The following is a 13,180-nucleotide window of genomic DNA, read 5'->3' on the forward strand; positions in this document are numbered from 1 at the left end:
CACAGAGATTATGGGATTGAAGAAGCTGATGGTGGTGGGGAGCAGGTTGGTGTCGCCTGAGATGTTCTGAAGATAGAGGATCTGAGGGTATTGCTTGCAGTGATAAATTAATTCAGGCGTGAGGCCTTGTCTGTTGGGAAATAGTCCAAAATCTTAAACAAATTGCACACAATCACAACTTGTGTTCATTCACTTTCAACCTAGCATGTCAGTTTTGGTCATCATTATGTTGTTAAAAAATACTACTGCCATTGCTATGGGTGAGACTAGGGCAACCAAAGAAATATTGACCTGCTCTGTCATTCATTCATTCATTCAAACAAATGTTTATAATAACTTTGTTTTCATTATATAACATTCAATATTAATAATACATTCTCTAATGACTTCTGCTTTTCAGAAATAAACTAAAAATATAAAGTGTGTTTGTGCATGCATGCGTGCGTGCGTCCGTGTGCACACATTGGGTTTCCAATTTTGTCAGATGTAAAGAAAGGGGGGCTCCAAGGAAATTAAGGTTTGGGACCACGGACGTAAGCAACCCGGCTGCAGCTAATCAAAATGCTTATATGCCAGACATATGCCATTATTAGATCACATCTTTTTTATATCATTATTCTTTTGTATTATTATTATTATTATATATATTTTTGGGGGGCGCTAGCCCCTCCAGGTTTAATGTTTGTTTTTAGTTCAATGTTTGTTTCATCTTGTCCCTAACACAAACATAAAATGCCATTAACAATAAAGAGAAGTTAATGTTTGTGTTGGCACCGTTTGTTTTACATCACCATTTACATCACCTAATCAACATGAGTTAGACTTTAATATATTAGTGCCCCTCATTTCACACAATTGTGATTTGATGTACAGTGTTCCATTTCGGTTTACGTATTCTCAACTTTAATTAACCAGTAATATGACACACACACACACACACACACACACACACACATGATATAAGGCACAGGTATGAAGAATTCTCCTTTTTAAGAACACGTCATGAATCTGACGTAAACCTTTTTAAAAGAACGTTCTTATAAGAACACATTTCAGCAAAATAAAAATGAACGACAGAGTTTGTGAGAGCATCATGGCATCTGCTGCGGAACCCACCTATTGGCTCGGTAAGGACACCCTTAGAGTGTCAGCAACCCTATTTGCAGAGAACCGTCTTGGACTCATCGAGGGGCTGAAGGTTAAAGGAGGCCTTCAGCCCAGGTCAGTGGTCGTTCTACAGGGAGGGGAGCAGAAACAGAGGTACTGCACTGACACAGACATTGTCTTCAGACAAGAGTCTTTCTTCCACTGGGCTTTTGGAGTAACGGAAGCAGATTGCTTAGGAGCCATTGATGTGGACACAGGGAGATCCATCCTTTTTGTCCCTAAACTCCCTGAGAGCTATGCCACTTGGATGGGAGGGATCCATCCTAAAGAGCACTTCCAAGAGAAATATGCGGTGGATGAAGTTCAGTACACATGTGATATTGTTGGTGTCATGTCCAATCTGAAGCCAACTGTCCTCCTTACCCTACGGGGGCAGAATACAGACAGTGGCAATATATGCCGTGAAGCCTCCTTTGAAGGAATTAGCCAGTTTCAAGTCAACAACACTCTTTTACACCCAGTTATTGTGGAATGCCGTATGATCAAGACCGACGCGGAACTGGAGGTCCTGCGTTACACTAACAAGATTTCCAGTGACGCCCACAAAATGCTGATGAAGCACGTGAAACCTGGACAGAAGGAATACGAGATGGAGAGCCTGTTCCAGCACTACTGCTACACCAAAGGGGGAATGCGTCATGTCTCCTACACCTGTATCTGTGGAACGGGCCACAACGCGTCTACTCTCCACTATGGCCATGCTGGGGCTCCCAATGACAAGACTATTATGGAGGGAGACATGTGTCTGTTTGACATGGGTGGAGAGTACTACTGCTACTCCTCTGACATCACATGCTCCTTCCCAGCCAATGGGAAGTTCACAGCAGAACAGAGGGCCATCTATGAAGCGGTGCTCAAGTCCTCCCGCACCGTCATGGCTGCCATCAAACCAGGTGCGAGATGGACGGAGATGCACCGGCTGGCCGACAAGGTGCACCTGGAGGAGCTGGTGAAGATCGGCATCTTGAAGGGCAGCGTAGATGACATGATGAAAGTCCACCTGGGCTCCGTGTTCATGCCCCACGGCCTCGGACACCTACTGGGCATCGACGTCCACGATGTGGGGGGCTACCCAGAGGGTGTGGAGCGGATCAACGAGCCAGGCCTGAGGAGTTTGAGGATGGGCCGGCTGGTTAGGGAGCGCATGGTTCTGACGGTGGAGCCCGGTATCTACTTCATCAATCACCTGCTGGACCAGGCCCTAGCGGACCCCGCCCAAAGCTGCTTCATCAACAACCAAGTGCTGGCTCACTTCCGTGGCTTCGGAGGGGTGCGCATCGAGGACAACATTGCGGTGACTGAGAGTGGTGTAGAGCTGTTGACCTGCGTCCCTCGCACGGTGGAGGAGATTGAGGAGTTCATGAGGGACCCTGGAAGTCCCTTTAGTCCTGTGGTCTGCGATGAGATGTTCTAAATGCAGATGTTCCCAAAACACAACTGGGTTCAATTCTATAGGCATCTGGAATAGCGGTGCAACTATACTTTTATTGTTATAGTTAGTGTGTGTGTGTGTGTGTGTGTGTGTGTGTGTGTGTGTGTGTGTGTGTGAGAGAGAATCAGGAGCAAAGCACAGCTGTTGTAATGACCTTTCCTGACTCAAATCATGCTGCACCAGGGGTCAAAGGTCCTACTCCAAACACCAGTAAGGCTTTCCTATGTTGAAGCTGCCACTACCTACTGGAGAAATGTGGAATTGCACCACTTTCATGGAGGTGGACGGACGTTCATGACATCACGTGCGTAAGCCCCGGACCTCAAATTTGAGGTCTGGACTAGGCTAGGCTAAACTTCCGCTCGCTCAAGCCATTGAGTTATAATTGTACTTTCAGCAGTCTTCCGGGTGCTTCAAAACGACACTGAGCAACTTCTATTGAAATGAATAGCGGGGGGCTAACGCTTCGGTTCGGTCTGTATCCTCTTATTATTCTACACCCATACACTCTAAAAAGCATGGTCAAAGGTCCTACTCAACTCACATACAGACAAAGGCTGTTCATTGGAGACAGTGTGCACCGCTCAAAGATGATGACCGTTGTAGCCACTCATTCGAGTTTCCGTTTAAGTGTCCGTTTATTTATTATTATTATTCTTTTGCAAGGGGCGTCTAAGGGGGGCTTGATACTGCAGCAATGCATTGTCTCTCTGTTTTAGAAGAGATCTATTCTGGTATGAGAACACAACATTGATATACCAGGAATGACATCAATCATTAAACAGTAAAAAGGTTAATCATCTTTTGAAGGTAGAACAAAAGCTAGGAAATCTCCACCATGTGCTCTAGAGTGTGTATGGCTTGAAATACTTTATAACAAATAAACGTACCTACTTTTTACTAAGTTGAACTGCTGCTGAGTCATCTGCTCCCATGGACAGTGATCTAAGAATCAATGATAGAGTATAGGCCTGCATGCACATTAACATGTGCAGTGCACTGCAGTTTTGTGTGTGTAGTGTACTGTACATTATACGTACAACAGGTCGTTTCGAGGATTGGTTCTGAAGTAGCCATCTAGCCGTGCTTAAACGAGCATGATGGAACACCTAATCAAAACATGAAATGAGCAGCGCTCTTATCATCATACTGTACATCATCTCATTCTGGCCAATCACAATTTGCGTCCTCACTTTTTGTCTTCAACGTTTGTGTTTACAAACTTTGATCTTCACTGTTTGTGTTTACACAAACCCTCAAAGCTGGACATATAATATGAATATATAATATAATCACTCGTGTGAAGTGAGGGGCGCTCTTATCATACACGTTCATATCATCATACATCAGCCAATTAAATGATCACATTCTGTGCTACAGACACACACACAAAGCTGTGAAATTATGTTTTTATTTTTTATAATGAAATTTAGTTGACGTGTTTTCTTTGTTACTGTTGTAACTGTTGCAATATTACTCAAGGGTCGTGCTTTACTGTCATTAATGCATGCAGGAACAAGCCGATGGGTGAGCAGTGCAGAAGTGAAGTATGGTAAAGCACACCCTCGTCACGTGTAATATTGCTTAAGTATAGCCTACTGTAGTTCTGCTGATTTCTGCTAGGTCTATGCTGTTTGCCTCTCTCAGCTCGCATTGTGCTCCCCCTATCGTGTGTGGGTGGGTGTGTGTGTGAGCGTGCATGCATGCGCGTGCCCACGCTATATAAACCACTCAGCCACAAGAGTGCTAGCCTGCAGTGGAGCTCAAGTGTCAGACACAGCAGCAACTGAGAGGCAGACAGGACGTGACGGAAGACAAACAGAAGACTGCACTAGCGTTCTCTGGCTGTGAGTATAGGACATTCACATTCTTTGCATTTAGGTGGAGCAGAGAGTTCTGTCCTTTTCACTGCAGTGCGCTGCATGTTGTATGCAGGCCTATACTGTGTCATTGATTCTTAGATCTGGGAGCAGATGACTCAGCAGCAGTTCAACTTAGTAAAAAGTAGGCACGGTTTATTTGTTATCAAGTCTCTTTGTTTGGCACGAGTCACAGATCCTGTAAATGTGATAGTGTTGCTCAGTATAGGCAAGCCTCATCAATACTGCAAAGCACAAGGATTCGCACATTGCACACTGTTTTTCTGCTGACTGACTTCTTCTGACCATCTGAATCTGATCTGATCCTCTGTGATGCCTCCTATTCAGCGGTTGAAGGGGGGTGGCTTTTCCCCTGCTGTTGTGCTGTGAGTCAGCAGAATGGGCATTAGTAGTGTTTTGTGTGTGATGTGTATGTGCATGTGCGTGTGCAGTATGTGTGCATGTACTGTGTGCGTGTACATGTGGGCTGGGCTGGATGACTTTCCCTGGGCTCAGTGATATTGACCCGAATCTGTCAACAGCATCCATGGGTGTCTGACCTCAGCAAAGTCAGCATGCCTCTTTTTTGGGGTGGAGCCCAGTCTCATTGTGTGGTTTCAAAACAGAAACATCAAAACATACCTTAAAAGGGGAACTGTATTTGCACCCAAATCTAGTATTAATAAATTTGAGGACACAATAAACATGATGTTGTTGCATATTTTGATGTAAAAACAGGTGCATACAGTACATCAGCTGAAGCGGCCAGTCTGACTGGAACTACATGTAGGATATATGGGCTGTAGTCCAGGTAGAAACAATATTTCCTCACAGGAGATGTCACAGAAGGAAGCATGTTCAAAACAAAATAAAAAAGAGAGGTGCGCTCTTATCATCGTACATCATCATCTCATACTGGCCAATCAGAATGTCTGTCACAAATGTACGTCATAGGCCTATTTGGCGGACATTTGACCATGACCCTTCATTGTCAAAGGCATTTAATGTTTGTGTTGCAGACATTTTACGTCATATCTGGCGGACATTTGACCTAATTTCTCCGTTCATTGTTGATGGCAAATATGAGACGTGTGTGGACAATATGACGTACATTTTCCCTTCATTGTCAATGGCATTTTATGTTTGTGTTGCGGACATTTTGTGGGGACAAAAGCTGTATATATAGGAGGGGCTAGCGCCCCTCAAAAATCACACTTTTGTGAAGTGAGCGACAGTGTTGGGAAAGTTCACAGTTAAAAATTAAAAAAGAATTACTAGTTCAGTTCATATAGTTCATAATTCAACATTTTGAACTAAAGTTCATGGTTCCAAAAAATGAACTGTTTTAGTTATTTTTCGTAACCCATAGCCATATAGAACCGCAGACTTTATTCCTATTGGGAATAAAGTCCAAACCACAATGACGTTCATCAAGCAGAGATGCAGTACGTTCAGTTCACGTTCACCCAAAATATGAACGGATTCGTGAACGCGTTCAGGGACAACACTGGTGATGATGAAGTCATCAAGTGTCCTCAAAGTTCCGTAAAAGGTCCATAGACTTGGCTGCCACTTCGTCATAGTTAAATTACTGTGGCACCCACTACGGGAGGGCACACAGAAAAAAATACAAACACACAAAAAAACACAAAACACACTCCAACATCATGTTTATCATGTTCTCAACTTCATTAAAACAGGATTTGGGTGCAAAATCGGTGAAGTTCCCCTTAAGCTTTCAAGGAGGCTTGACTAAACACAACACAGCTTGACACAATATTGTAAAATACACAGGGTCCTGGGTCCTGTTACGCAGTTGGTCTCAGCTAAAACGTGGACTGTGAAATAGGAGTTTTATCTTGCTGGGCACTGGAATCTATGAAAGTCATGATGACATAATGAGCTATATGCTTGTTTTGTGATAATAAAGGATATAGTTTATTTGGCTGCAATGGAATTGATGAAAGAAATAATACTAAGTCCTGAAAACTCCCTGTGCTGTGCTAATGCCTGTTTGGAGAAGAATGAACAGTATTATTGTGGTGCCAGAAATTACTCAAATGAGCTGGGCACAGGGCCTCACTGAAAAGACCCAGTAAGTCTTTCAAATGGGTATCCAAGCAACGTATACAAAGTTGTTTCTCACACTTGCTAATGAGGTCTGTGTGTGACACACACAGACCTCATTAGCAAGTGTGTGTGTTTGCACGTGCGTGCGTGCGTGCGTGTGCATTTGTGCTTGAAATTATCAGGATTATGGCTGTGTACCATTTTTGTGGGAGTGGAGTGGAGAGGTTTGATCGGTTTGTCTCCTGCAGGCGTCTTTTATTGTGTTATCAAGCCTCTGTATTTGGTATGAAGTTACATTTGAAACAGTGTTGCAATCAGTTTGTCTCCTATGCAAGTCTATTAGTCTATTCGGCTTGTTAGAAATGCTCTCACCTCATCTTGATTATTTGCCAGATTACTATACCGTAGTTAACTGCCAAGTTGACACTACAACCTCAACATTATCAAGTCTTCATCACATGGATCTCCATATATGGAGCGGACCAACACCGACATCATCGACTGAATCTCCATAATAGAGCTGACTACAAATCTACGTCTGACATCACGTATTGGTCATAAGGTCATCACCTGGATCTCCATATAATGGAACTGAACCCTACTGACTTCATCACCTGGATCTCCATATATCCTGCTGTCACATCACTCTGACAGCAGGATAAAAAGGGCAGAGTTCCCCATGTCTAACAGATGCCAACCAACACACTCAGGTAACTCCAACGACCTCAAATCCCCAGAATCTACTGTCAGGACACAGGCCTACCTCTTCAAGACCTTTGACCTTTGTAGAGTATCAGGATCATGAACACCTCAACTCATACAAGTTAAGGTATCTGATACCTTCGTACCGTATACGACTCCTACACTCCAAGGTATCTGGCCTTACAACCCAGATACCTTTATTAGCGGTCCTTTTCTTTAGTAGTATCTTTCACGGAATCACGGCTGATATCGTTTGTGTCCTATGCAGGCATTGCCGTCTCAGCATCACCCATAGTCATGGCCAGAAACCTCCTGAAGAATCCCAGTGGAGAAGGTAAGAAGTCTATTTGTACGTTAGAGAGCCTACATCACCATTACATCCATATCACACATAAAAACTGTGTAACTACATATGAATAGCATCAGGTAGGGCTTTCATGACAAGAGGACAGGAGCACTGCTTTGGGTTAGAGTATGAAAGCTGTGTGTTCAATATTGAAGGTACCCTTTGAAAGTGCTCCATTTAACCCATTTACTGAAGAAATTATGCAAGGCACTCTTTAATACAAAACAATACTGGTGTATATGTCACAGTACGATTGGAAAACCAGTCAGATTGAAAAAGGTGCACTATAGGTTTCTCTGACGGAGGCGTGCCGCTTGAAGGTGACTTGCTTGAGCTTAAGGTGGCGGCCCTGCGGGGGAGCTTGAAGAAGACTACTCCTTGGTTTTTCAATCGTGCCGTATCATAATTTATACCTATGTGTTTTGGGAATGGCATGTCCATAACCATAATACAAGATTGCTATTATCAGACTGTGCATTTCCATCCCAGAGCAGCTGGAGTCCTGGGAGCTGACAGAGAATGGTGGCAGCGAATGGCAGGTGGAGGACATGCCCGGGAGCTGTGGTCACGACTTCTGTAATGACGGAGTGACTAAATACTTTGCCACTTCTTTTGAGTGAGTGTATACTGTGTATTTTGTTGTTATAATGCATGCTCATTGCTCATACAGTGTGTGTGTGTGTGTGTATGGGTTTAGATTACTGTTTTTAAGGCTTCTAGACGGCTGCTATCCTTAGTTGAAAGTATGATGGGGGAATGGAAAAAGGCACCCTTGACATTAAAACTACACCTGAGTCTGTATGGTGTACATACTATAACTATCTGAGCCACAGCAATGTAATTTGATCTATTTAACCACTTACAGGAAACCCTATACTTGGTGAATTTTCTGTTTTCGCGGTTTCACTTAAATATCTTCGTTGAAAATAGCTGATCTGCAGTACAAGCTCACAATGCATCGCAACAGGACGCATTGTGAGCTTGTCGATCTGCTATTGTCCTGCGATTCTGGGGTTTAAGTGGTACCACCCTCCTCTCTCTCTCTGTCCTAGGCTGTGTCTGAAGAGACAGGTGATTGATCTGCTGGCAGAGGGCTACTCTCCTGAGGACCTGGATGCCGAGCCTGCTGTATATGTGGAAGACTGGTGAGTCAAAAACAGTGAAATACAAAAGAAAACATGCGTGTTTATTATGTATCACAATATACAAAAGGGGTGATAAGCCTGTGTTATTTGGTCAGCTGATATTTTCCTATGGGGAATTAACGTGTTAAGTGCCACAGTGCACTGTAGCCTGTGAGTGTCTGACATGACCTCACAGAATTTATTTTCAAATTACAGAAATTAACATTCAAGTCATGGTTCATACTTCCATGGGTGTTCAGCAGACTTCAAGCTTAGTTTTTCCTTCAAAAAATATCTGAAAATTCACATTGATCCATTGTATTATTAGCAAAGATAATGTGTAAACAAACAAACATTAAATGTACACGACTGAAGATAGTGCTGTCAAACAAATCCAGTAAGCCCTCAAAGCTGCAGAATAATTTGGAGACAACACAGGCTAATCTCAAAATGTATCAACGGTCAGCAGACATGGAAGAAACAATCTGCTAAATATGGTGAGCTAGCTTTGAAAGCCTCATATCAAGTCACATTGAAGGCTTTCTAAAATAAATCAAATAGAATTACAGTTTTTATACAAGTGGGGGTCACTGTTTCGTCTCTGTCAGCTAAACTTAAGGGCCTTGGTCGGACGAATTTTTTAAGATCCCAGCTTAACCAATCAATAATGGTGGATTTACTCCACAGACATTTAATGTGCAATCCTGTTTTTTTGTCCATGCCTACTGAGTGGCAAAAAACTACTTTCTGGCCTTGGCAGCCCAGACATCCAAACAGAAAGTCTTATTTGATTGCATTAAATTACTTTAAACAACATTAAATTCACTTTGCCACTCACTTTATGCATGCGCATACCCTCTATTCTGTGAATAGTGAACAAAAATGGTTGTTTCCCAGTCTACAAAAACACTCAAAGTATAAATTTTACTTGGCCCGGGGCAATTGGGCAACCTTTCTGACCACTTAGACGTGTGGGCATGTTGGGAACCGCTGATGTACAGTACACACACGCCTCCACTCGCTGATTCATTGTTCAACAGTCATTAAGACATGAGAATCCCTTGACTCCTTCAAAACTGCTCTCAGGGGACGACTGCCATTCGAAACTGGCCCCTGTAAAATCTGAATCCCCCACCCACCCCTGTTTCCCCTCACTGTATATATTTCTTTTCCCTTTTTACCTCTGATGATGATTTATTTTTGACTATATAGTTGTGTATATTCATACGTCTCTAAATGTTTTGATGAATTGAAAATTGTGGGCCCTATTGTAAACAAGTGTAATGCATTATGGTGTCGTCCACTCACTGTTAACAGTTTTATATTGAGTTGTACTTGAAATGTACTGTAATTCTGCAAACTGTTAACAAATCAATCAAAAAACTCATCCTGCAGGTACAGTGGGAGGACAGACTGTGGCTGTAGCTACGAGGCGACTGTCTGTCTGTTGGATGAGAACCAGGAAGTGCTGCAAGAGTTTAAGCCGGACCCAGTGACCCTGGACCCCGACTGTGACGACTGCTCATGGAAACAGGTACACAGAGAGAGGGGCATGATCAAGGCGCGGCAGACACACAAACATAGTTTGTTCAGCCCTGGCATGAAGCTTGTGCTATGATTCCCTTGATGGCAGTCTTGTCTGACAGTCAGTTTTGTCTTTGACTTCCAGGTGAGCCACACATTCAGCGAGTACGGCCCCGGGCTACGGTTCATCTCCTTTGAGCACGGAGGACAAGATACCAAGTACTGGGACGGCTCGTTTGGAGTGAGAGTCACTGGAAGCACCGTTACCATTGAGATTGATGCTTGAAGTAAGACGCAGGGAAGTACAGTAGAGGACATGTATTTGTATGGCGATGGAGGAGAACAGAAAGGGGAGTTTAGTTGTGGAGGAAGGGGGAGGGATGATGCTGCACAAAGGATAGAAATGAAGGGGTTGCTAATGGACACACACTTAAAAGGTAGGAGATGTGATTTTTATTAAAGGTTGGCTGATAAGTGAAAAATGGAAGAGCGTCATGTTAGAGGACTAGTTATGCTGTGTTACGAGCTATAGTAGGTTGCACCACTGAGTGTCATGCAGTGGCTGTATCTATGCTGAGAAAACAGAGCTGCTGCTATAATTTTAAGGATCTGTCAAATTACATGCTTTGTCTGGGCAAGTAATGCAAGTAATGCTACAAATACTACTACTGAACTACTGTGGTGTCACCCTGGCTTTATTATTAACGCCTATGGCCTCTAAACTACTGCTTGAAATGCAATGATTACTACTAACTCCCTCTCCTCAGTGACACGTTAAGGCATTACTTGGTGGACGGGGATAATCTCTTCGGAAGCAATTGAGTGTTTTATAATGACCAAATAATAAACTATGCAATATCATCAGTCAAGGAATTGCTTGTCTTTGTTTACAGTATTTGGTCTCACATGAAATCTCTTTCTTATGGGAGATTATCTCAATGAATATGGTGACACGAAAATCAACGAAAGTTTCAAATATATAAACAACATCTACGGCATTTGTTTGACTTTGGCATTGACCTCAGTGATGTACTGTATTGGGTTCTAAACTTCTAGCCTATAGCAGCATATCAGGTGGATGGAAATCAGAAACTGTAGATGAGATTTCAATAACTGAAAAAAAAGTGTAAAATAAAACTGTATGTACTCATTATTATACATTATAACTACTATAATATATATATAACTAACAACCACATATCCCTTAATGATAACCAATACATGTACACTGTACAGTATTGAAGAGTTAATGCTTTTAAGACTGGAATTCCACTTCACCTAACAACCCTACAGAAATGCAAGACAGCAAGACCATGTCATAAAAAAGTGATCCAATTCAAAATTTGGAGCTTGCATGTTTTAGCCTTGCAGTGGCCAGACGCAAATCTGCCGGTGGCAAAAAAATAATTGCCAGTGTGATATTAGTATGACCAAGCCAGGCTATGCATGTTTTTCAAGATGCCTATAAATGCATCTAGTTTGTCTCTAAAGCAACAGGATCGCTAATAACTTCATACGCTGAGACCGAGGTATTTCTACAAGATGAAGAGGCATTTTGTGTATGAAGTAAGAACACGTCTCGCTTGTAGTAAGTTGTTGTAATCTTTTACATATTGTTTGGCAAATTAGACCTATTTAATTTATTATAATTATATAAACTGGGTTTGAACAGTGCAAGTTGATTATTGTTACGTAATAGTGAAAGAAATTCACTATTTATACAAACAAACACATACAATTCTGAGGCCAACATAACTGTGGTACTTGTGCATCACTGGTGCACATGGCCAGGAAGAAACACACAACCACATTTAAAAATCTCCAGTATCTTTACTAATTTGAAAACGGTACAACTGAAATGAAATGGAATGAAATACAGTATTCAGCCAATTAGAACAGCTGTCAGCCATTACACATCGATATAAATAGTTTAGGTTCCAAAGCCTGTAACAGTATGCAACATTAAATCAAGTATGCAGCCATTTGGCACTGTATATAATGTCTCAAACAAAGTCGTTTTCAATGTGACCATGTGACCACCTTAAACACATTAAGTGAGAAGCGATTCTTGGGGAAAATAAGTGAGCTTCTCTCAGCACAAAAAATTACAACTTAATTCCAATTAACTCCAATTAAAAGTAATATTCCACTGAATAATACTCCACTGTCAAATTGATTCATTGTGTCGATCAATAAAAAAGAGTTTTGATAGCATGCAATGCAACGGCATAGAATTAAACATTTTCTGTACCAATTCTGAACATGATCAGACCATGCAGAATTCACTGCGAAGGCCGCCCCTAGTAGCAGAGGGCTTGATTTTGTGTTTCACATACAGTACATTTTTTTGTGACATGCTTTTGATTTGTTGCCTGGGAAACAGAGGTCACTGATAGTCTTAGCACCATGTATTGATCATGACTTGCTACTGATAAAAACACATAAGGCTGGAAAACTCTTATCTTGTCAAAACACAGGGCTTCTTCCACATGTAAAAAGTATATGAATAGGTTTATATTCAACAGCATTCAGAAACTTTTCTGGACAAATAAAAAAGGTTACAAAAATATCAGACAATGAAGAAATGTCAGTGACAATAATGCATGTCTTGCAGGAGGTAAACAATGTTCTCCCTTTTGTTCATTGTATTTACCTACATGTGCATTCCATACTGGTCTTGTGGTTCACAATAACAGTCTACCACCACACATTCATCCAAAGAATGGAGTCAGTGTGTCCAGTCTGTAACACATCAGTTGCACAGTAATAGCCTTGGTGAGCGAAGTCTGTAATAAAGAGAAATCTACAGACATAATTGTTTCATTCTTCACTCAGAGAAAAGGTGAAGGCAACCAATTTACACACAGGTGACTGAGTATACAATAGGACATGACATTAGTTGGGTTTTCTGATAGATGTGCACACACATTCACACAAACACGTGTTAGTGAGGGAT

At 42.0% G+C, this 13,180-nt stretch overlaps 3 protein-coding genes across 3 annotated transcripts in view; 2 read left to right on the plus strand and 1 right to left on the minus strand.

Annotated features, from left to right (window-relative positions):
- Window positions 1-1,093: 1,093 nt before the first annotated feature.
- LOC310863735 (xaa-Pro dipeptidase-like) lies at window positions 1,094-2,581 on the plus strand (the record flags this gene model as incomplete). Its single annotated transcript, XM_083772230.1, has 1 exon — window positions 1,094-2,581. The coding sequence occupies one exon, from the start codon at window positions 1,094-1,096 to the stop codon at window positions 2,579-2,581; it is 1,488 nt and encodes a 495-aa protein (XP_083628356.1).
- A 1,759-nt stretch (window positions 2,582-4,340) lies between these two features.
- On the plus strand, window positions 4,341-11,235 carry fbxo2 (F-box protein 2). The gene is made up of 6 exons (XM_083771580.1): window positions 4,341-4,446; window positions 7,499-7,564; window positions 8,066-8,192; window positions 8,629-8,721; window positions 10,096-10,234; window positions 10,370-11,235. The coding sequence occupies exons 2-6, from the start codon at window positions 7,528-7,530 to the stop codon at window positions 10,508-10,510; spliced, it is 537 nt and encodes a 178-aa protein (XP_083627706.1). The 5' UTR covers window positions 4,341-4,446; window positions 7,499-7,527; the 3' UTR covers window positions 10,511-11,235.
- A 799-nt stretch (window positions 11,236-12,034) lies between these two features.
- The window catches only part of svbp (small vasohibin binding protein), a 2,157-nt gene continuing 1,011 nt past the window's right edge, over window positions 12,035-13,180 (minus strand). The window contains exon 4 of the mRNA XM_083770837.1: window positions 12,035-13,180. This exon is cut by the window's right edge and continues 21 nt beyond it. The gene's annotated coding sequence lies outside the window, so the exon portion shown is untranslated.

Source organism: Protomyctophum parallelum (assembly GCF_964188405.1).
Source record: "Protomyctophum parallelum genome assembly, chromosome: 8".
Taxonomy (NCBI): domain Eukaryota; kingdom Metazoa; phylum Chordata; class Actinopteri; order Myctophiformes; family Myctophidae; genus Protomyctophum; species Protomyctophum parallelum.